This window comes from Scardinius erythrophthalmus (genome assembly GCF_964197995.2).
Source record: "Scardinius erythrophthalmus genome assembly, chromosome: 12".
NCBI lineage: Eukaryota > Metazoa > Chordata > Actinopteri > Cypriniformes > Leuciscidae > Scardinius > Scardinius erythrophthalmus.
The window spans coordinates 7,248,602-7,273,607 of record NC_138232.1 but is presented as its reverse complement, the minus strand read 5'-3'; the positions used below and the strand labels follow the sequence as shown (position 1 = coordinate 7,273,607).

General features: G+C 38.1%; 2 protein-coding genes across 6 annotated transcripts in view; one reads left to right on the top strand and one right to left on the bottom strand.

Moving 5' to 3' along the window:
- The first annotated feature begins 1,978 nt into the window (after nucleotides 1-1,978).
- On the top strand, nucleotides 1,979-22,531 carry padi2 (peptidyl arginine deiminase, type II). 2 transcript variants are annotated; one of them, XM_081380066.1, is made up of 16 exons: nucleotides 1,979-2,162; nucleotides 7,470-7,638; nucleotides 8,231-8,300; nucleotides 8,444-8,505; nucleotides 8,951-9,068; nucleotides 9,442-9,594; nucleotides 10,146-10,336; nucleotides 10,533-10,636; nucleotides 14,813-14,924; nucleotides 15,313-15,420; nucleotides 15,598-15,749; nucleotides 15,901-16,048; nucleotides 16,803-16,896; nucleotides 16,984-17,057; nucleotides 17,214-17,354; nucleotides 21,612-22,531. In XM_081380066.1, the coding sequence occupies exons 1-16, from the start codon at nucleotides 1,990-1,992 to the stop codon at nucleotides 21,843-21,845; spliced, it is 2,103 nt and encodes a 700-aa protein (XP_081236192.1). In that variant the 5' UTR covers nucleotides 1,979-1,989; the 3' UTR covers nucleotides 21,846-22,531. The 2 variants fall into 2 exon arrangements, with proteins under 2 accessions (XP_081236192.1, XP_081236193.1); XM_081380067.1 differs by lacking the exon at nucleotides 1,979-2,162 and adding an exon at nucleotides 4,283-4,540.
- rap1gapb (RAP1 GTPase activating protein b) overlaps nucleotides 22,477-25,006 on the bottom strand; it is a 34,738-nt gene continuing 32,208 nt past the window's right edge. For 2 of the 4 annotated variants that reach the window (XM_081380072.1, XM_081380069.1), the window contains exon 23: nucleotides 22,477-24,361. The gene's annotated coding sequence lies outside the window, so the exon portion shown is untranslated. The remainder of the gene's footprint in view (nucleotides 24,362-25,006) is intronic. The other 2 variants (XM_081380070.1, XM_081380071.1) reach the window with 2 other exon arrangements.

Genomic DNA, 25,006 nt, shown 5'->3' with positions numbered 1-25,006 from the left:
TTTTAAATTGGGTTCCATTAGTTAAAAACCAAAAAAAAGACTCGACTGCTTTGACATAAACGGACACATTTATTGTCTAACAGCAGGTAATCCACTTGCCCTACCAGATTTGCCCACACATGTTAGTCAAACATTATTTGACAATTCAGAAATGCCAACTCTCACTCATTCAGCGTGAGACTCACGCAATTGACACTTTTCTCACGCCATACATCCATTTTCTCACGCAGAGATAAATTGCGAAGCAAAGAGACAGACAAGACAGAGCAGGTTCCCTTTGATATGAAACTAATTCTCAGCTCTCAAATTATGTCAATCTTATTATGAAATTCAAACAATAAATACCGTTTTGGTGCTTTTAAATGTGACAGATCGCTGTAGCACCTCAGTTCAAGCGGCACGTGAACCGATCATCTCTCTTTACTATTAGTTAATAGTAAATAAACACAAATAAACAATAATAGGTATGTTGAAAGATACAGTAGCCTACAACTTATCGAAATGTAAATGCCTCATATAATATATCGATTAATCAGTGTTTTTCAAACGCGGAAAGAGGTCAGTAAAACAGGAGAACAATTTCACATAACGTTACATTTACCTCAGGAAAGCCATTAATGACCATAGCACATTAGTTGGCTAGAATTTTTTTATTTATAATATATTTAGTATTAGTAGTCTATAAATGAGTATTTTGCTAAATATTTGCACTATCTTACATATTTATTATATTTTTACTTGTATCATTAAAATATTATAAAGTTGTTATTATAATAAAAACGCATTATATTATATTATATAGTAGTTTAACTTGAATTATTACTTTAATAATACCAGCTCACAGGACTCTCTGTAGCCTGTTTACAGCATTATGTGAGAATTTCTTTCTTGAGAAAAAATAACATGCATCTACTGTAGCCTACTTTTTATCCAAATGAATCAATATTGAATCAAGATGGGAATCAAACCACAAGAATTGAATTGAAATTGTAAAATTTGTATCAAGCAATAATAAAAGTAGTAGCCTACCAGTCATTGCACCATTATTTTTTACATTTTTTCATTTTTGACTTGACAAAGCCTTATTTGAAAATTTGAAATAACTTTGAAAAGCTTAAAGTTTGAAGATTTTACTCAGTCAATAAAATGGTGTTAACATGATCTAATGCAGTGTTAACATGTTTAAACAAGTAGCATGTTTTAGCATGTTGCTAGCATGTCTCTAGCATGATTAGCTCATTGTTAACATGTTTTAGCATGTTGCTAGCATGATTTAGTACGCTGCTAGAATGTTTATAGGATGTTGCAAGAGATAGATAGATAGATAGATAGATAGATAGATAGATAGATAGATAGATAGATAGATAGATAGATAGATAGATAGATAGATAGATAGATAGATAGATAGATAGATAGATAGATAGATAGATAGATAGATAGATAGATAGATAGATAGATAGATAGATAGACGACATTTGAGGATTGAAGGATACAGTATGTTCTTCAAAATGAAAACAGTTCTGGAAGTGGAAGAGTTAAAGTAGAGCAGGTATAAACTAATACTGAATCTATAGCCTATACTGCTTATAAGCATGTCACAGAATTTCATTTAGAGAGAGGTGCATATACCTTTGAATATCATATTACACAGACACCAAGTATTTCACACGCATAATATACTGTTTGATGTTGGCAGATAAATCAGCATCACAGCATTTTAAATCTTACAGATTTATCTGGCCAACATCTCTAGGAGTGAATAAAGAATTTCTGTTTTACTGAGCTACTGACTCTTTAGGCCTTGTCAACATTAACCGCATTGTTCAGTCTTGTAGGCTGGAATTCTTTCTAGGAAAATGCTTTAAAATATAGCTTTGAGCAATTTTTTGGACAGGTGAGTACATGTCTTTTCTCTCCTGCTCCATCATACGCCCTCATCATAGAGGAAACAGGTTATTTGAGATCTGTGGACGTGTTAAGTCTGTAATAATGGATATGTCGCAGGAGCAAACACAGGCAGTCAGTTTCCCTCGAAATCTGCGAAAAAGAAAGAAGTGGTCAGACATGACAGACATGTATCAGCGAACCTGTCGACTGGACATCAGTTCACCCACAAAAATTGTGCTTGTCGTTGGTACGGAAATTAAGGTGATCCTAGACAGGTAGGTAATATAATAATATAATAATACATTGTTTTTATCCATTGTGTTCTTAACAAATTGCACAGCTGGTGCATGAATTGAGGAACAATATCAGTAGCCAAGCCTATCCACGACTTTCCCGAACTCTGACCTTTCCCGTGATCTCTATGGCAACGTAGAACAAGCCGGTAACGAACTTCCGGTTTACGTTAGCCTGAAGATACCGCTATCATAGAGCCTCAACAAGCACAAACAACTTGCTTGGATAATGAGGAGTAGAGCTTAGATCGGGCCCAAAAAAATCAAGCTCGACCCTACCTGAGCCCGTTGTGTCCGAGCCAGCCCGACACATTAACTGTAATTATGAGCCCGAGCCCAATTTTGACCCAATCATTTTTAATACGTGGGCCGTTATAACCAGGGGTGGCGCCAGATATTTTTTTAACGTGTGCTGAGGGGGTGCTAGATATATTACATATAAATACTTTTAATAAATTAGCAAAAATTGGCCACTTAATATTTAATATTCAATTATTTTAATGATCACAATTAAAGTATTAATTGTATTAAATTGCACAAGCACAACATTCGGCATTCAATCAAATATTATTAAAGATTTATTATTATTAATAATGTTATTTCAACACAATATCTCGTTATTTCGACATTATATGTGTGCCGAGTGTGCGTGCAATAAGCAAGATGTGCATTTGTAAATTCAGAGACACGCGTGCATTGATTTTTAATGTGTTTTCTGTAGTGTTTTCTGTCAGTGTCTGCTGCAAAGATGAAGTTGACGATCGCCATCTCCGTAGTGAACGCGCCTATAACCTAGAGAGAAATGCATCTTGGATTACATAATCAGAGAGTGTTTCGTTTAAAGACATTTAAAGCTTTCTTAAGATAGGCTATATTTCTCATGTCTGACCCCACTATGTCTCCCGATGCATCCTATCATGGTGTTCACTTTTCATAATCAACATAGATGGAAAAAATGACATTATAATATTTGAACAAATATGAAACTAAATGGTATTTAATGGCTACAACAAATATAGTAGCCTAGGCCTACATACTCTCTATCTGTACAAATTGCTGCACATTCAAGTTAATTCTCGAATTAATTTTCAAATTATTGAAAACAATAAACATACCACTTAAAAATATATACAGTTGTACTATAGCGTTACAAGAAACACTCTTTCTGCGTAGAGGGTCCGTTTATATTGGAAACAACTCCCATTCATTAAATCCTTCAGTTTTCGCGTGTTGTTTGTACACCTGACAACGTTACACGTTGAGCCACAAGGAGCCATTGCTTATCTGTCAGCATTACTACTTGTCAGTAATCAGTTTCACCCGTTTGTACCGCGACGCGAGTATCCCCTGTGTGCTATTTTTATTAAGCGTTAGGCTAAACCGGAACTGAGATACCGGCAACAGGAAGTATCGAGTGTCATGGCGACGCCCATTAAGACTCGCAGGAAAGTTGTGGATATTGTAGAGTGGAAAAAAGTACCAATTATTACTGTTTTTATTATAGGCATGCATATGCAAAATATGGTGTGAACTCTAAACATTAAATGCATTTTTTTTAAATTAAAGACTTAAGTAAAAGTACTTTGACAATGGGCATGATTGTCGCCTACTAGCGGACGTGGTTATGTCCTCATGAAGAAAGCTATTTTAGAAGTAGTCTTATCCTGTAACACCCAATTGTTCTACTCAATATCAGGATCAACTCAACTGTAAATGGACAATGTTTCTTAACAGACCAATGAAAGTAGTTCCTCCATAGCATGTAAATAATTTATATGACTCTAAATCTAATAAAATGACGTTTACTCACCTAAATAATCTGAATTATATTTTGGGTGAATAATAATGGCTTGTCTGAAGGTAGTTTGTGCAGCCTCCACACGGTTCACCATGAAAAAAAAAATGGTATTAAAATCACAATTAATTGCTTTTAATAGGTTTATTCAAAGTATTTGCACCATGTGTTTGCAAACTGAAGAAAAAGGGTTTGGTATCCTGAGGCAAAATATTGCATTGCAATTAAAAATTGCAATATTGGGTTCAGTCCAGTTCAGTCACGCTTGTGTTAACAGCGCCCTCTAGCTGTGAGTCACTTGTGCTGCACACTGAGTTGTGGGCGTTTCCAGACGTTTCAAGTCCTCCGTTTCCTAGACATACACCTGCTTTTGTTCAACCAATAGGCTCTCTGACACGGCATCTCAAGTAAATAAAAAGGTTAAAGGTAAATTGTTGAATTCACTTTGAAAGAAAGACGCATCTTCAAAAATCATGGTTCCCCGCCGATCACTTACAATTGACACTGAGAAAGCGACAAAGACGACATACGTGGTCGGAACGGAGTTGACGGTGAATTTAAACAGGTGAGAGTGTTTCATGCATTATGCGAATAGAAAATATATTAGAATAGAATTTAGAACGTTGTTTAATTTTAAGGGGACAGTAGGCTAACACAAGACGCGTTCTTAACAACGCGATTGAGCTCAGGGGAATTAAACAAAAGAGTCTATCTGAATAGCTCGAAAGACATAATTAAAGGGACAGTTCACCCTAAACATTTCCTCATACTCGCATTCATGTCGTTTCAAACCCCCATGACTTTCCTTCTTCCGTGGAGCACAAACGTGGATATATTGAATGTTTGGGTCTGACAGTTAGCAGTCTCCATTGACTTCCATTGCATCTTTGTTTCCTGCAGTATGAGTGACTGGTGACTGGGGCTGTCAGTCCCCAACATGATAATATAAGACTTATGTTTACATGCTATAGAAGTGCATTCCTGCTAGTTGTTTATTTTAATTTCTTTTATATATTTTTAACAATGTTTTTGAGCGTATAACTGACTAAAATATCTCAAATATGTTACTTTACTAGATTTCAGAAAAATCGAGCAACAGGTTAAAGCTGACTGCGGTCTGACTTCTGAGTTTTGTTTAGATCAAAAGAACATATTTAAGGACTTTGAATAGAAAATAAAAGGATTCATTTCAAAATGACTATTATTATTTTGACAGGCACATCATTATAGACTCTGGGAACCCAAACATAAGAACAGTCGTTTCAAACACTATGTCCTCGCACAGACAGAATTTTATACACATACATATAAAAACATTTTGCTAACATAGTGTACAGTTAAAATATCCTATTGTTCTATTCATAAAGCTTACATTCAATACATTAGCAACATCTTTCTGGAATGAACTGAGTGTCCAAAGAATTGAATCTGCCTTCACATATATTGGTTTGTTTGTCAATTTTATGAAGAATTTCTTTTTCGTCTGTTTGTTCTGTGTAGATGAATATTTGCCTTGAGAATTTAGGTGGGATTGTTGATTGAAGAATTTCTCCCTTTCAGTTCCAAAGGCGGATGAATGCACTCGTTGTGCTGCGACATTATTTAAATTCATCACTGAACTCCGTCTCAATACTTCTGTTTATGACGGCCACTGTCAGCTATTGTCTTTGATAGCTTTCCAAACCTACTAATAGCTTTTCTTTAGGTTTCTAGAAGACTTTATCAATTTTGTATTAGTCCATAATGAAACAACATCCTCAAGACTAATATCTGTTGTCTTAAAAGATGAGTTGAATCCTATAGTGTGTTATTCATAATCCATTATCTAATGCAGTAATTATGACATTTGGGTTGGACGACGTGCCACGTCACAACACCTTGTATAAATATGAGATGTGAGATCATACAAAGAGCATGTATGTTAAGTCTACATGAATTAATGTTGTGTAAAATTGTTTAGACTTTAGATGGAGTAAAGCACATGACACTTCTGTCATGTCAACCATCCATTCACACTGTCTAACCAAAGTGCCAGATCTTTTTTTTTGTCCGCGCTGGATAATTTCTCAGGGTTTAACAGAATTGAATTTTTATTCTCTCTATATTTTTAGATTTTACTTAAAATTGCATATTACTAAATAGTTTTTAAATGATGTCCTCAGGTTATGAGTCAACCCTCGTACCATCGTATTTTCCAGTAAATCACAAAAACTGTCATAATGATATCATACTTTCAAGAAGTGACTTTTTTTGGTAGAAATATCTGCATTAAATTCTCTAAGAGCCGAATTGTAGTTTCAAAACATTGAGTACAAGGATTTTATAGCCAAACAAAATGTCTGTTACCTTTCTGAAAACATAATAATATCCAAAACATACACTACTATTCAAAGGTTTAGGGTCAGTATCAGTGTTTTCTTAATGTTTTTGAAAGATCCTCTGGGAACACTTTAGTGTGGGGAACACATTCACTATTAACTACGACTTTTGCATCAATAAAAATCGATTGCTCGAAAAAAAATTACTGACCCAGAGTATATACATATATAAAATGGTGCAAAAATTAGGCTTGAAATACAATACAATACAAACCCAGTTTTTTTTACCCTTAAAGGTGCAGTAAGCGATTTCTGAGAAACTCTGTTGACAGTGGATCGGACCGAGCACCACAACACACTTGTAGCCAATCAGCAGTAGGGGGCGTGTCCACTCATGATGGGGGAGGAGAGAGAGTAAACAAGAGGCAGATTTTAAGAAAGACTGTAGAAAGAGAGATCGCTGAGAGACATTACAAAAGAGAAAAGGTCAGAGGAATATCACTGGAAAAAGGGGTTATGATCAGGCAAGAGTTTTAATGTTAGAAAAGCTCTCCAGTGCTGGAGAGGCCTAAGCGTGATGGCCTGAAAGTTAACGCAGAGGATGTGTTGTTTCTACTTTATACATGAGTAATGTTGATTTTGAGTTTGTGCTGTTGGCGACTAACAACTACCACTTGCTTGTATATACTCGTGTGTACTGGATGTACATGTTTTGTTCTTCCTTGATGTACACTTCTGCTATGATAAAGAGACATCCATTCTTCCATTGCCTGTTCATACATTTTGGGGGCGGAGCAATGAAGAGAGAAGCGATCTCGCGTCTCTTTCACAACACTGTCTAGCACTGGCAGTTTGAAATTGGATATATTTAGTGCATTTTTTAATGCTATCATTACACTATTGAAATGAATCACTTTAGTAATCCTTGAAGAAAACCCGCAATGATTGCACAATAATTGTCATGAGGATACAGCTCATGCTTGTTTCTAAGGATCAGATGTGTTTCAGTTATGTTTCATACATCAACATTGTTCAACATTGATTCTCAGAAATCGCTTACTGCACCTTTAAAACACAAGATTATCTGAAGAGGTTTTTATGATGAACTTTGTGTAATATCCTACAATGAAATAGATAAATTCATAATGTGTCTGTATTTCTCTTTGCTCTTTACAGGTGTGCCCCACCACAGTCCAAGTTCTTCTCAATAAAATGCTCCCCAAACGTGCATTACAAGGTCACGCCCCCGGCCAAGGACAGCAACACCTCTCCGTACCCCCTCACCCCAAACTCTATCCTCCTCATCACCATGGACACAGTCAGTGAGACTGCATTTGACAGCAAGGTATCTAAATCTAATCACCTTTGTGCTCTAAAAGCTCTTTCATTAAGAGCACATTACAGCACATGCAGAAAGAATGCTGATTCTGAGGAAATTTCTGCAGAATGGATTTAAACACGATAAGTGTTTGAAACTGAGCCAAAACTACTTCTCTCCAGTATCTGAAAGCATTATCAAACTAGCACAAATATTTAAAAGGAGGATGTGATGGAAAGGTTTCTGTGTGGGCAGATACCATCTGGGTATGTTTCTCGATGTACGACCAACTCAAAAGCAGATAATGGTCCTTTACAAAACAAACAGAACTGAAAAAAACTGCAGACAGGAAAGAGCTTGTCTGATGCACACGCTGTGGTTTACCCTAGTCTATGCAGGAAACCAAGGGTTAAGCGTAGACACGATCTCGCGTCTCTTTCACAACACTGTCTAGCACTGGCTGTTTGTAATTGGATATATTTAGTGCATTTTTTAATGCAATCATTACACTTCTGAAATGAATCATTTTAGTAATCTTTGAAGAAAACCGTAATGATTGCACAATAATTGTCATGATGATACAGCTCATGCTTGGTTCTAAGAATCAGATGTGTTTCAGTTATCTGTGAGGTACTATGGGGAGAAAACCGAGGCTCTTGAGGACGCTGTGCTGCATCTAACAGCTGTCGGTACGTTTCACTATGCAAGACGTACGCCTGTGTTTATGAATAGTATCAGTATCTGTACTGCAACTACTGTATAAACAGCCTCATGATGCTGGTGGGACTGTGAAGGAAAGAGCAAGCCTCATATTGTCTCTATTCTGTTGCAGAGATATCTCTGGACGTAGATGCCGACCGAGATGGCGTTGTTGAGAAAAACAATCCGAACAAGGTGAGCTTTGTTTACTGGTAGTCTTGCGATCTGTTCTATATCATCATTATTTGGGAGATTTGTTTTTGCCTCATTGTTTCTTGGCTTGGAGATTGGGCTGGAAAGTGAGATAAAATTAATTAGTTGATTCATTTAGATGAATTAGAAGCCTTAGAGATACGATAAAGCCACATTTGTTTGCATATTAAAGGGATGGTTCACACAAAAATGAAAAATGAAATGGCGTTCCAAACATGTGAATTTATTTCTTCTGGGAAACATTTTGAAAAATGTCTTTGCATTTTCTTTTGTAAATACAATGGAAGTCAATGGGGTCCAATGTTTTGTGAACGCCATTGACTTTCAAAATATCTTCTTTTGTGTTCCAACAACATTGTGCTTTTGTAGATAATATATTCAAGATTTTATTTGAATAATGTGTAATAGTACTGGATTTTGGGTCTAGGCATCCTGGAAATGGGGTCCTAATGGCCACGGTGCAGTTTTGCTGGTCAACTGTGACTCTGAGACCTCATACAAGAAGAAAGTGGACAGTGAGAAGGATGATATCAGTAAAGTTTCCGGTGAGTCTGGGCAGGTCTGGTCTAAGATATGGGAAGAATTTAAGTCTCGCTGCAGATATTTGTTATGTGTAAATAGACTGTACACAACCCATGTTTAAACATTGTAGCAATATGATTCTTATTAATCATTCATTATTAATCATTTTCGCATTGCAAGTTCAGTAAATACTTTCAATCTTTCAATTAAATCAAACTATCTGAACAATATCCATAGAAAATTTGAATTAGGTGCACAATTTCAACCAGTAGTTGCATTTTTCTGTGCATATTTAGCTATTTAGCTTAGTTACAATTGGCCTTTACTCTTCAAATGCCATGCTGTGGAAAAAAAGAGATAATTGAATCTAATGTATTTTATTTATTTTTATGGCAGATTTGCAGGACATGTCCAAGATGATCTTGCGCACCAACGGGCCGTCTCAACTTCCCGAAGGCTATAAACTGAGCATGTACATCTCGCAGACCACTTCAGAGAGCGTGAGAATCTTTAGACCTCGGACAAATGTGCAAAAAGACAACGTGTGGAGTAAGTGCAGACTCAAACACCTGCAAAATAATACAATTATGTTTAAAATAGGGGATGTCCCGGCTGGTCTCAAGGATTGGTATCGAGGGTATACATTTTTGCTCAAGATCTTGTATTGACAATGCAAGAGTCCAGCACTCTGTAAAGTCTCCTCCAGCACAACCCAAAGACTTTCAATGAATTTAAGGTCTGGACTCAGATGCACATTCATGTGTGAAAATGATTCTTCATGCTCCCTCCCAACCAAGAAAATAAATAATTAAATGTAAATAACAACCAAAAACATTTTTTTTATGATGATGATCTATTCCTTAAACTATTTAAGAAAACATTTTTACATGCATGCATATTGTGAAATTTTATGATGCATGAAAACCATTGGGAGAAATGTTTCCATCACCACCTACATGTGCATAAGGTGGTTGAAATGTAAAATTATGTTCAGTTTATATAAACATTATGTACAATTGATTAAATAAATGAAGCAAAAACCAAATACATTATAAAGGAACATCAAAACTTTACTGATTAGCTCCTCTTCCCTGTACCAGAACACAAACTCCTGAGTTTGTTCCTGAAAGATTATCTCATGGTGGTGGGAAAAGATAAGCTGACACAGGAAGTGCCCTATCTGGGAGGAAAAACTGAACTGACGTTCTATGTAGAAGGTCTTCGCTTCCCTGATAAAGACTTTGATGGGCTCGTCACCATCAACCTTAGTCTACTAGAGCCCAGTGGCAAGGTTAGTGAAAGAAACCACTGTCTGATCCTCAATACAACCTGTAGGACATCAAACCTTCTGTTCTTGGTGCTTTACTGTTTATCTGTTTACCGCAATAACATTTACACTGTTGTCTTCTATCAAATTTAATTGGGTAATATAATTCTTAGAACCTCTAAATGCTAATTAAATACGATTCTGCTTGTTTTCTTAAAAGGATTTCCCTGAAACGCCCATCTTTACGGATAAAGTCATATTTCATGTTTCACCCTGGATCATGACCCCTAACACCCTCAAACCCGTGGAGGTCTATGTGTGCAGGTGAGAGTGGAGCAATTCAGTCAAAGCTTTAACCCTTAATGGATCATATAACAAATAATACACACACACACAAAATTATATATATATATATATATAATGTATGTTAGGGCTGTCAAATCGATTAATCGCATCTAACCTAAGTTTTTGTTTACATAATATATGTGTATATATGCTACAAATACATTCGTAAATGCTTCTCCCCTTCATTCACCTTAAGTGAATGTAGCCTTGGCCAGGAGGGGTTGATGTCATCAGACGGTACCCATCGTTCATTGGGTGTTTCGACCCTTATCCGCAACACCCTCCCGATGGTGGGTCGGCAGTGATGGCCAAGTCACTGCCCATCTTCCCCTCCTGGCTTCCAGCTCAACTCCTCCCTCTTGCTCCATAACCAGCAAGAGGCTCTTTCCGCTGCCTCCCCCATCCTGCGAGCTGCTGCCTTTCTCTCCTTCCCTGTTATTCCAATGGCTGTTAGCATTCTCCACACTGACTGAGCAGGGAATCCTCTACAGCCAACCTCGACCGGGAACAGCCAAGCCTGCCATCCTTTCCCCCTGCAGTCGTGCAGCAGGTCTTGGTATTTGGCGTTCTTTCTTTCAAAGGCCTGTTCACATCCCTCTTCCCATGGGACTGTAAGTTCTATGAGGATGATCTTTTTTCCCTCTTCAGACCACAGTACCACATCCGGCCTCAGGGTTGTCTGGACAAACTGGGGGAATTGCAGCCTTCCTCTCAGATCGACCTTCATTTCCCATGATTGGGCCTTTTGTAGCAGACTGGTTCTTGTTGTTGCTGTGGTTGGTGGCTTTTCCCCCTCCCTTACAAACTGGATTGAAGTTGTTTTCCGAAGGGGCTGGCGTTTCTTTTTCCTCTCCTGCTCTAAGATGTGGGCGAGTGTCGTGAGCACCCTATCGTGGCGCCACCTGTACCTTCCCTGGGTGAGTGCTTTTTTACACCCGGCCAGGATGTGTGCCATGGTGCCCCTCTCCCCACAAAGCTTGCACAATGGGTCCTCTCTCATGCCCCACTTGTGCAAGTTTGTTGGGGTTGGGAGTGTGTCATACACTGACCTCAGCAGGAAGGAGATTCGGAACGGTTCCAGTCTCCACAGGTCCGCCCAGGTAATCTTCCTCTTGGGAAGATCCCATCTGGTCCAGGCCCCTTGAGAAGCCAGGTCCACTGCCCTTGATCTTCGTCCTTCCTCTTCCAGGTTCCTTACCTCCTCTTGAATCATGGCTCTTCTTTCACTGGTTCCTGCCTTCCTCCACTGTTGGAAATGTGAGGTTCCAAGACCCTGTCTTCCAGAGCATGGTGCTCCAATGACATCACGTAGCTTCAGCATACTCTCAGCTTGTGCAACAGACGAATCAGCTGCCCACTTGCGACCTGATCTTGTGATGACGCCTGCATGTCTGACTTGTTCATCCTGTGAGTCTCTATATGTCATTACGACTCTGCACTTTGCGACTTTAAATTCCTCAACTACAGATGACAGAGGAAGTTGGAGCTGCCCTGATCTTATGTAGAGGCCTACTGAAGTGAAGCTTGGAGGGATTCCCAACCACTTTCGGAGGTACTTATTGATCTTCCTCTCCACTCCTTCAACGCATGTCATCGGGACCTCATACACAGTCAGCAACCACATGAGTCTTGGCAACAGTCCGTGTTGATAGAGCCAAGCTTTAAACTTCCCAGGGAGCCCTGATTTTTCGATCCTCCTCAGCCATTCCTCCATCTGCTTTTCCGTACTGGCTATGTTATTCCTGTCAGTAAGTGAGTCATCGAACCACTTTCCGAGGCACTTGATTGGATTCTCCTCTATTGATGGAATCACTTCCCCTTGCACATGCATCTTGAACCTGTTGGTCAACTTCCCGTTCCTGATCACCAAACTCCTGGATTTCTTTGGCTTAAACTTCATTCTGGCCCACGTTGCCATGTGGCCCAGAACAGTTAGCACCCACCTCGCCTCCACATGGGTTGTGGTTGTCACGGTAAGGTCGTCCATGTAACCTCTTATTGGGGGTTGTCGGATTCCTGACTCCATTTTTGGCCCCCGTGCTTCCTTCTCCGCAGCTGTTATTAGGAGGTTCATTCCCATGATGAATAGGATAGGGGAGATTGTACAGCCAGTTACGATACCTTTTTCCAGGCTTTGCCACTGGGTTGTAAAATTGGCCGCCTTGAATCGTAGCTGGATTCCACCAAAGTAGCTGGTGATCATCCTTTTGATGTGCTGCGGGATGTGGTAGTGGTCTAATGCTGCATGGATGAGGGCGTGCGGGATTGATCCATAGGCATTGGCCAAATCCAACCAGACAACAGTCAGGTTGCCCTTGCAGGCTTTAGCCTCACGGATCATCTGACTGAGAACTCCGGTGTGTTCCAGGCATCCAGAGAAGCCTGGAATTCCACCTTTCTGGATGGCAGTGTTGATGTATCCATTCTCTGTCATGTACGAGGTCATCCTCTTGGCCAGTACAGAAAAGAAGATCTTGCCTTCTACACTTAGCAGTGAGATTGTTCTGAATTGGTCAATGGTTGAGGAGTTCTCTTCCTTTGGCACAAAACAGCCCTCTGCCTTCTTCCAGCCTGATGGAATGGTGCCTTTTCTCCAGATCCTCCGGAACAGCTTCCACAGCCTCCGGAGAAGCATTGGACATTTCTTATATACCTTGTAGGGTATACAGCTTGGGCCGGGGGCAGACCCTGTTCTGGCCTTCTTCACCACCTCTTGGACTTCCCTCCAGGATGGTTCACTGACGTTGAGCTCTTTTTCTGGGATCTTTATACTGCTGATGCTTGGGTTGGCGTCCAGGGCCTGGTTTCTGGAGGTGTCATTGTGGGTCTCCCTCAAGAACGCCTCCACATCTCCTTTGGGGCTGGTCAGCCTTCCAGATTTTGCTTCACCCAACAGTGTTCTAGTGAATCTGAAAGGGTCTTTGGTGAACTGGGATCTTTTGTTCTCCCTATCCTTCCTCTTCTTCCGAGTGCTTTCTGCTTTTCGGAGTCTGCAGAGGCGCTCCCGGAATTGACTCGTTAGGTCCTTGATGCCTTCCCTTTCATCAGCAAGGGCTCTTTTGAACTGCTTGGTAAGAGTCTTGATTTCTCCTCTTAGTCGATGAATTTCCCTCTCTCTTCTGTTTGGCTGATGTGCAGACTTGATGTTGATTTTCTTCTCCTGAATTCCAAAACGCTCCCTTGCCAGGTTATAGGTTATTGTTGTGAGAGTATTGACTTTCTGCTCAGCCGTCCCTGCTAGTGTGGCTTCTAGCACTTTGTCAAGGTCTTGGTCTAGTTGGTACCACTCTTTGTTATCGCTCATCTTGGGCCAATTGATCTGTTCCCTCGCAGGGTGGGGTTGGCTCCCTGGGGTGGCATCAGGTGGGTCCCTCCTGAGGTCTTGAGGTGACACAGGTGCTAAGAGATCTCCAGTACTGTGGGGTGCTTCCTGCCTGGAGCTCTCCTGCGTCTCACCAGGTGCTACCGCTGTGCGCTGCTCCTGTGATCCCTCTTTTCCACAGTGGGTTCGGCTTTGGTGTATCTTAAGCCCTCTTTTGTTCTTGCAGGTCTTTCCGCAATGACACTTAACTTCCAATGCCCTCCCGGTTAAAGTTGTTTGGGTGAGCCGTCTCTGTGTCCGTATTTCATTCCTGGCCGTTACCGTTGTGTCTGTCCTGACGAGTCTCTCATCCTCCCCCCCTCTCGGGTGACTCTGGGGGTATTGCTCTGTATTACTTTCTGTAGCTTGAGTTGGTGCCCTCTTGCGAGTACTGTGGATGAGGTTGCTAACCTCACACACCCACGCCAGTCTTTCCTGGAGGTCAGCTGTCTTTCCAGCGTCACCGAACTTCCTCGGTTGCCACCCAGACTTTCCTGGAAGTCACTGGTTGCCCAGATTTTCTAAGCTACAAATACATATATAGATATATATATAGATATGTGTATATAATAGATTTATATTTTATATATATGTCTGTGTGTATATACTGTGTATACACGCACACATAATATAGTATATATAAATACAATAATATATATACACACATGCAAATGATTAATAGATTTGACATATATTTGATATAATGTATCTGTGTATATATTAGTGTGTGTTTATATACACTGTATTCATCTTGTAAGCCTTGGGGACTGTTGACTGTTTGATGTTTTTGGCAGCACAAAGGATAACCTCTCGTTCCTGAAGAGCATAAAGAACCTGGTGGAGAAGAATGGCTACAAACTGAAAATATGTTACGAGTACATGAACCGAGGTGACCGCTGGATGCAGGTCAGTGGAATCATTGGGGAAAGAACATTACATTAAAAAATATTAAATATAGTTAAATATAAATGAATAAATATGTCACTTGCATAATCATTTGGAACACAGTGTATATGTAAATGTATGTCAATTTAATAATAAACATTATTTATCTGACAGAATAAGAATCAGAAAGAGATTTTAGAGTGTTATAAAACCTTACAAAAATGAAATTGAAAAAAACTTTATCAAACTGCCGAAGCATGCGGTTTATTGGATGATCATAGGATGATGCATATAAAAACAACTTGACTACATGTCAGGTGACTCTCATATGAATTGAGTAATTCCAACTGACACTTGTCTCTCGTCTCTCTCTCTCTCTCTCTCTCTCTCTCTCTCTCTCTCTCTACAGGATGAGCTTGAGTTTGGCTACATTGACTCTCCCCATCATCGGTTTCCTGTTGTACTGGATTCTCCTCGTGATGGAAACCTTCAGGATTTCCCCTACGAGTCCCTTCTGGTGAGTGACAGCAAGAACTGCTCAGAAAAATTCAGTCAAAATTGAAAATTGTCATTTCCTCATCCTCATGTCATTCCAAACCCAACTTTTTCAAAATTTGTAATGATGTGATAGCATCATATTTTGATCGCATACTAATCGAAAGATGTTTAGAATCACTAAAACATTTCGTCACAGGGTCCAGACTTTGGATATGTGACACGGCATGCTTTGAATGAGGAGGTGAGCAGTCTGGACTCCTTTGGTAACCTGGAGGTCAGTCCACCAGTCACAGTGAACGGGAAAAATTACCCACTTGGCAGGATCATCATTGGTGTGGCGTTCCCTACGTAAGTACCACAGCTGTACCCTACAACTACAGTGTACAGTAACCACAACTAAAAAGGAACATTGACATTATTTTTTTGGCTTCCAAACAAATATATGCTGATTGATTAATCAAACTTTACCAATCGTTAAGAATATTTGTTTAATTTTTAGTGCAAAAGGTGGCCGCAACATGACCCAAGTCGTCCAGGAATTCCTGTGGGCACAGAAGGTCCAAGAGCCAATAGCGCTCTTCTCTGATTGGCTGTTTGTGGGTCATGTGGACGAGTTCATGACCTTCGTCCCAGCCCCTGACCGAAAGGTAAACAGATATGTTCAGAATGGCATACTAACATACACTACCTAAATAATTAAGTATTAAGTAAAATAATTAATCAAGTCTATTATGCTCACCAAGGTTGCATTCATTTGATCAAAAATATATTTCAAAACGTAATTTATTCCTGTGCGGCAAAGCTGAATTTTCAGCATCATTACTCCAGTCTTCAGTGTCACATGATCCATCAGAAATCAATATGCTCAAGATTATTTATTTATTTTTTTTGCTGCTTATTATTTTTGTGGATACCGTGATATACTACCATTCAAAAGTTTGGGGCTTGTAAGATATATTGAAATTAATATTTTTATTACTCTAAGACGCATTAAATTGATCAAAGTGACACAATAATACTGTTTTGATCAAATAAAGCAACTTTGTTGAGCATAAGAGACTTTCAAAAACAATTATTATTTAATTAAATAATAACTTTTCCGAACTTTTTTGTACTGTTCTTATTTTTGCACTATGTTACTCAGTTTCGACCATTTAATGAATGAATCTAGACTTTTGGTTACAAAATTGGATTAAAAAAATGTTTATTGCAGACATAATCATGCAACATGCTACGCTACCATCTGAAATGTCTATTTTTGCATCATGCATAGTGTTTCACATCCTTCTTTGAAATAGTAGGCAGCATATTCTACGTAGTATGCCAGTCCTCCACTCTGAACTCAGTCAATGTTTTTAAAATACTCAAAGCAATGCGAGCTGTAATGTTTTAAATGTTCAGAAATTCCGGTTGCTGCTGGCTAGCCCTGATGCCGGATATAAAGTTTTCAAACGCTTACAAAACACAGGACAAGGAAAAACGGAAATGTTTCCAGGTAAACGCTCATTAATTTTCCATTTAAAAAAAAGTTGCCCACTATGCGCCAAAGTTCATATTCTAGCTAACATGTTTACTTGAACAGGAATGCCAGAGGCCATTACTGTTAATGCGATCCTGAGTGACAAAAAGCTACAGGCTGAAAACCGATACGTGCAGGTCAGTGAAATGAGCAACATTTACAAATTACACATGGCATTAAGATGCGTTTTGTATCCAAATAGAATCTATATATATTTTTAGCCAGATGAAAGTACCGTGTTACAAATCTGTCTTTTCTATGGGAAATAAAGCACCATATAATCTTTCCCTCAGAACTGTATTGACTGGAACAGGGACGTGCTGAAGAAAGAGCTGGGGTTGGATGATGAGGACATCATCGATTTGCCCATCCTGTTTAAACTGATAGAAGAGAAGAAAATGAGCAACAGGGCCGTGGCTTACTATCCCGACATGGTACAGCACATTATCAAGAACTTATTGAAAGTCCATTCACACTTGCTTTTTCTTTTAACTCTTTCCCCGCCAGTGTTTTGTTTCTAAAAGTTGCCAGCTACCGCCAGTGTTTTTGATCATTTTCACAAAATGATCAAGGCCCCCAGAATATTTAGTTGAATGAATATCTGAACATGTAATGTATCAAAAGAAAGAACATAGCCTTTGTTTAAAAAAAAAAAAAAAAAAATGTATTCTAGCTTCATGCATTCTTTTTTATCAACACTTGAATGTGGGTGAGTTTCATAAAAAGCCACATTTTGAGCAGAAAGCTGATTTTGTCAAAGACCAGATCCAGATCGGATTCAGAAAGATGATCAAAACCTAGGTGGAGTAGATTGAGTCCATCAACATCCCCAAAGCTTCACAGTCCTATACAGGGTTTCCGCGGGGCATTAAAAAGCATTAAAAGTCATTAAATGGATTTTGTGATAATTAAGGCCTTAAATGGCATTAAAAAGCATTAAATTGTAATCCTACAGGCATTAAATTTTTTTATGGTTTTGAAGAAAATGTTATATTATCAATTTATTTGAATAGTCTTCATGATTAATAATTTTTATTTGCTGTCGTCGCAAAATATGTACGTTAGTGTGATTAAAAACACGCGGAAACAGTTTGGTGATTGCCTCCGGCCGGAGCAAAGTTGCGGAGGTGGCGCGAGTAATTTTGGACAGCAGGAACAACAGGAATAAAACTAGACCAGAAAACTGTGAAAGTGCATGGAAGACAAACAATTTAGAACATGGTTGGTGATAAAAATAAAGAAGGGTTTTGCAGCGTTTGTAAAAAGGTATTTAAATTGGGTAGCTACAATGGGAATCAATGGCGTAAAATCTCATATGCAGTCTGACCGCCACACATCGACGGTAAAATGCAGACAGCAGTTAACTATGTGTAGTAACGTTCCCTCATCAGCACGACATCCGCTGTTGAAGCTCTCTTTGCTTTTTTAACGCGTTAACGCATGAGATTATTTTTGTCCAGTTTAACGCGTTAAAATAGCCTATTTAACGCAAACGCAGCATTCGTTAATTTTTGTCATCCCTTGGGTAGCGTTACATTATATGATCCCGCTCTTATTCATGTAAATGCTTTTAAACGCGCTGCCTGCGAATGTCCTGTCTATGTAACACACACACACACACACACAGAGAAAGACGCGCGCCAGATCGTGCGCACAGACTGCGCACCAGAAAACGGTCCTCTTTCGCGCAACGAACAATAACACACAATTTTGCCAACATGTCTGTTTTGTGAGTATCCTCATAAAATAAGAGCAGTCCTAAATTAGTGAAATAAAGTCTTTAATGAACGCAAAGAGTTGTGAGAGAATGAGGCGCGTGTTAGGTCCGTGTTTATGTCAGCAGCTGCTCTTAAAGGGACAGCAGCCAATAAAGCTTTCTGTCAGTAAAGTTAATCACAGAACAAAGGCACCAGAGAAAATTACTCACTGCTATTGACTAAAGAACTCTTGTAGCTTTAATAAGCATTAGTCTATATTTAATCTATAATTTATGCTGTGCAGACTGTTTGATAACGTACGTTAGACAGGAAGGCCAAAGGTAAATATGACATTTATTATAGGTTTATGTGAGGATTGTTTGTTAAGTGCACTTAAATTAAAAGTTGTCATATATTTTTTGAAGCCTAATGTTAAAAACTTGATAGCTTTCAATTACACTGTAATGTTGGATGGCTACATGCGCGTAATTTGCACGGGGGTTACGGGGGTTATGACCCCCCCAAAAATCTGATCCAGCTAATATAACCCCCCCCCCCACACACACACACACACATTAAAATAAATATGAAATATTCCGAATGAATACTTTTGTTCGTTTTCTTTATTTCATTTGCCAGCAAGAAAGATAGTATCATATTTTAAATAATCTGTAATGTACTTCCCGCCCACCGCACCGCCGACTACTTGGTATTACCCAACCCGCTTTCTCTACCAAGTTTGTTCACTATATTGCGCAGTCGCTGGGATGAATGGTTGGAGAAAGCTGACGGTGCATGCTAACGGATGGAAAGATGAAAAAGGACACTGAAAGGCAGCCAGACAACGATTTTTCATTGTTGGTCGACACCATTTTTTACAGTCTATGGTCGACACCAGCCAAAAAGAGGAAAAATCCTGACCAAACGGAGGTGCGTTTCTCAAAGTGTGAGGCGCGGGCGCGTGCGCGGCCCACTGCTGGGGGGGAATAGAGACATGACAAATGGGGCGCGACAAACAGGTTTTGTGCCCATCTTTTTAATTCCTTTATTTATTGACCATACACTCAAAACAAAACAAAGACACATTTAAATGTAAGCCTTGCTGAACCTTTTTACACGTAAGTTTAAAAGTAGTAGCTAGGCTATCACTTTATGGTTCCCATGGAGACGCGTCATTCATTGCTTGTCACACCGCAGCCACGCGCTGAATGAATGACTGATGATCTGCTTTTATTTCTTTTTATTCAAAATTTCACAAATTTGTTAGCTATAGCAGGATATATCTGATATTCCGATTGTCAAATATGTGCAAGTGGATGTGTTTTGTTGTTTAAACACCTTTATAACGATCGCGTTAGTTGTATGCGCAACGTATTTTAGGTAAGTTATCTTAAAATACCTAAAAACAAAAATACGTAAATTATTAGGAATTTACCACCTCCGGCTCAATTTGAGATTATTATCATTATTTTTATTTTTTTATAATTTTTTTGTTCTTTTTGCAGTTTGCAAAGTGACAAAATGAATCAAAGCACAACTAGTCCACACTTTCCCAGTTTCTGAATTTGATGTTATCAGAGGCTAAATGCAAACACAATTTTTTTTATCTACTTTTGAGTCTTATTTCATGCAAAGTGATAATATAATTGCACTTTCATTTTCTCTCTTTGAAAGTTTTTAATGCTGTTATTTGATGTTAAGTTTTTAAAATGTGATGTTAATAAAATACATTTTAACAGATAAACTTAAAGATTTTGTTAGTGGATGGTGAGTTTTGGTGATGCCCACCAATATGTGAAATCTGTTCAGAATAAAGGTGCAAGCTGCACTCCAGTGTGCCACCCTATATTGTAATATTGAGAGTTGAATTGTGCATAATACATTTGCTGCATGTAGGTGCCAATACAGTGATGCAATTGATTAATCTTTAAGTTTTTTTTTTTTTTTTTTTTTTATAAGATATTGAACACACAAAATCAATTAATTGGAAGCTGCCACTGCTGGCTAGTGCTTAAACACTGTGTCATTATGGCATAAATAGTCAAGTGAACAACTGCATTTACGTTAAGTAGCCTAAATCAGTAAAAGTATCACAATGTATTTCTAAAACAGGAACGGCAAATTACCTTTTACACAAGAAAATTATTCAATAAATAAATTAATAAATATGCAGCGAGTTTAACCCCCCCAATGGTAGACCCAAAGTTACGCCCTTGGATGGCTATAATTAATGTTTAAAATTAGGGGGGAGAAATCATTTTTATCCAGATATCAATAGCTGTATTAGTATCAGTGAGACTGGCCTTTATGTTGTCTCTACATTCATTTGTAGATTAACTGTGAAATGATTACATTATAAAATACACAAACCTAAACAAATGTAAGTGTTTTAATTGCGGAAAAAACGTGTGATTAATCAAGTTAATATATATATATATATATATATATATATATATATATATATATATATATACATACATACATACATACATACATACATACATACGATACATACATATATACATACATTCATACATAATATCTGTGGTTAGTCATGGGTCGTGTATGGCATTAAAAATAAAAAAATGGCATTAAAAAGGCATTAAATTTAAATTGAAGATCCCTGCAGAAACCCTGCTATAGCTCGTCCTGGGTCGACATTTCATTCGGTAAAGTTAGGCAGTTTTGATTTATATGCTGTTTAACGTTGATTATGATGCATATGCTATCGTTTGTTTCTGCTTCTTTTTCGCCTGTGTTTTAATCAGGAGATTCAGAACTCTTTTAGAGGGTGTCACAGCTCCCCCTACCGTATAACAGTGAAAACACAGAAAGCCGTAAATTTCCGTCAATGGTGGGGAAAGAGTTAATGGAAAATAGATGATCAAAACATACAATACTGTTCAAAAGTTTGGGCCTCGGCAAGACTTTCTATTGTCTCTTACACTTACTCGTAGATTTATTTTTTAATGCATTACCTGTATTTACCCTCAGGTGAACATGATCGTGTTGGGGAACCAGCTGGGCATCCCAAAACCTTTCGGGCCCCAGGTGAAGGGCCGGTGTGCTCTGGAGACAGAGATGATTTCTCTTCTGGAGCCTCTGGGCCTCAAATGTACCTTCATTGATGACTTTGCCCCATACCACAAACTGCTGGGGGAAGTTCACTGCGGTTCCAATGTTCTCCGAGAGCCATCCCCTTTTAGATGGTGGAACCTAGATCTGTGAGAGAGACAGGGAAACTAGGAAGAATAGAGACCTGTCAAGTGCCTACTATGTCTAAACCAGGATTAAGGGGTGTTTTAACTAGTTCATTCTAGCAATAAACCATGCATATGGCCCTAACCTTTAAGCAAAATGGAATTATTCATCTAAAAATTTTAACTCTGTCATCATTTACTCACCCTCATGTCGTTCCAGCAGCTTTTTTATATAATAAGGTGCTGTCAAGCTACCCCAAAAATCATTCGTATCACTATGCACTACATGTTCTGAGGTTGTACAACAGCTTTCTGTAAAGAATTACATGTGTGAGCAGATGATGACAATTTTTTTTATCTTTAATATCCTTTTAATATTTTTTCCAAATTATTATATCTTTCTTCTGACAACCAGGGCTTGTTTTAGCAGTACAGCTATCACTAGGGGTGCTTTAGCATTTCTGAAATAAAATAAAAAAAGGGCTTACAATTAGGAATAATGCTTTGAGTGGTTCAAATTAATGTTAACCACTTATGACACTGTGAATGTTCACTGTGGTGTTGCCTCTTACTAATAATGACTGAGAAATTGATTCTAGAATTGGTGATTTGTTGTCTTGGATGATTTTCTAAAATAATGTACATTAAAGCAATAAATAAACATTTCATGAACCCTTTGATCTTTATTAAACATGATTTATCTGGTTTTATTACAAAAAGGAGAAAAGGTCTTATTTACAGTAAAACATTTCATTAAAGTAGCATAATAAGCACTTGTTAAAGAGAACACAATCACTTGCAGAAAGCAGTCGGTGTTTGTTTGGAATGAGTTTGTGCTTAATGTCTGGAACATGTGCAAATGCATTATGTGCAGTTTGACCAATCAGCAGAGATTTAGGCTCTAACACAGCTTTAAGTGTGGATTCAGCTAATCCAAAAATATTTTTCTCTTCTCCATGTACAGTTTTAGAAGTATGAGCCCTGAAAGGACCTATTTATGTAAAAATCCTTCAAAAAAAAAAAAACTCTACTGTACCTCTTCAAATGAGTGAACAATTCAAGTGAACTGGGATGTTAGTCATACAAAAGTACCATGGTATTTTCATATTTTTGAACATGAAACCTTGGTAATGCCATGTTTCTTCTATGATGGTAATACCATGGTATTTGAAATAAGTATCTTATACAGTAAATACCAGTAGCTGTGTATTCTGACTAATTGCCCCCCAAATATTTCATTTTAATTAAGAGTAGATATTTTGCCAGTGACTGATGTTTTTAATGTCACAGCTTGGTATAGTTGCTTAGACTAATTCATCACATTTACAGCTCATGTAATTGGCTCAAAAAACCTGTATCCCATAAGCCAATGAGATGAATGGGAATGCTAATGGAGAGCATTAACACTATAGTACTAAGTGTAAAAACTGAAACATTTTGATTATATGATTTAGAATGGGCAAAAAAAAAAAAAATCTTAACATTAATACAATATGTATTTGTGTTTGAAACCAAAACAAAATGTCCACCATTTTTTATTGAACATCAAGCATAGTGTTTTTAGTGGCTACTCCACTATCTTATGTCTGCGGTTTCATCAGTTTTACATTCATATTGCTCACTTGCCATATAAGCTAAAAAAGTATCTCCAGTATATCTGACGTGAGAGACACTGACCCTTCAATCTGCACAGCAGGATTTAAAACATGAAACTACAAACATGAAGCTACTACATTAGTGTACAGTTTACACACACACGTCAATTTTACCACAAGCAGCTGTGGCCGTACAAAATATGTTGATCCGTAAAACAGCATAATCTTAATAAATAATATTTCAAAACGTATACAGCATCTCACACCTGATCTTTTTGTTTTGTCATAAATTAGAATGTCTATATGCTTTGTTTATTGGACAGGATCTGAAATGGCTTGGGTGCTTGACACCAGAAGAAACATCTATCGGAAAAAACGACATTTAACATTTACCTATATTCATTTTCAACATCATTACTCGTTACCGACACAAAACGCAACCGAACAGAACCACACATAGATGTGTATTACAGTGCTTTGCGGGTCCACGTGTATTTTAAGCATGAGGGGTTTAGGTTGAACTTCATTTGTTTTTCTGAAAGATGCCTTGTGACAGCTTACTACCCCCGTTTCTAAAAGATCTACACACCACAGTGAGCCTCAATAAATAAATAAATATGACAAATAAAAAAACAACCCCACACAACGAGAGCCAGTTAAAGAAAGATTGAAAGAAGCCTATGATAAGGCCATAAGAATCATGCGTGATTGATTTCCCAGCTGGCAGTGCACCAGTCTTCAACAGATGCCAGGCGGGTTTGTTCTTTTGCCTGCAGTCCAACAGCCACATGATAGAAGATAAAGAGGTGGTGTGTGTTCTCACGAGAGCGCGCCCGACTGTACGCCGCGGGGCTGGAACTAGTGCTTCACACACCTTCACATCTGTGTCTCTCGAGGAACTCTTATGAGCACATCGAGTGTCCACTGCGAAGGGCTGCTTATGAAAATGCTGAGAATAAGACGTATGATTAAAGAGAATAAGATATACCAACTTATACATGTATACGTTTATATATAGATTTTTATGGAAAAGGTCTCTTCTGCTCACCAAGGATGCTTTTATTTAATTAAAAACAATATTATTACAATTAAAATAACATTTAACTGATATTAATATTACATTTATATTTTTAAATGTAAAAATGTGATGGCAAAGCTGAATTTTCAGCATCATTACTCCAGTTTTCAGGTCACATGATCCTTCAGAAATCATTCTAATATGCTGTTTTGCTGCTCAAGAAACATTATTATCAATGTTGAAAATCAATATTTTTGTGGAAACATTATACATTTTTTGTTCAGGATTCTTCGATTATTTCAAAAGATAATGTCTTTACTGTCACTTTTGATCAAATGAATGAATCCTTGCTGAAAAGAAGTATTAATCTCTTTGGTAACACTTTACAATAAGCTTTATTAGTTAACATTAGTTAACTACCTTAGTTAACATAAACTAAGAATGAACAATACTTCAGCATTTATTAATCTTATTAATCTTAGTTAAACATTTACTAATACATTATTAAAATCAAAGGATATATTTGTTAACACTAGTTAATGCACTGTGAACTAACATGAACAAACACTGAACAGC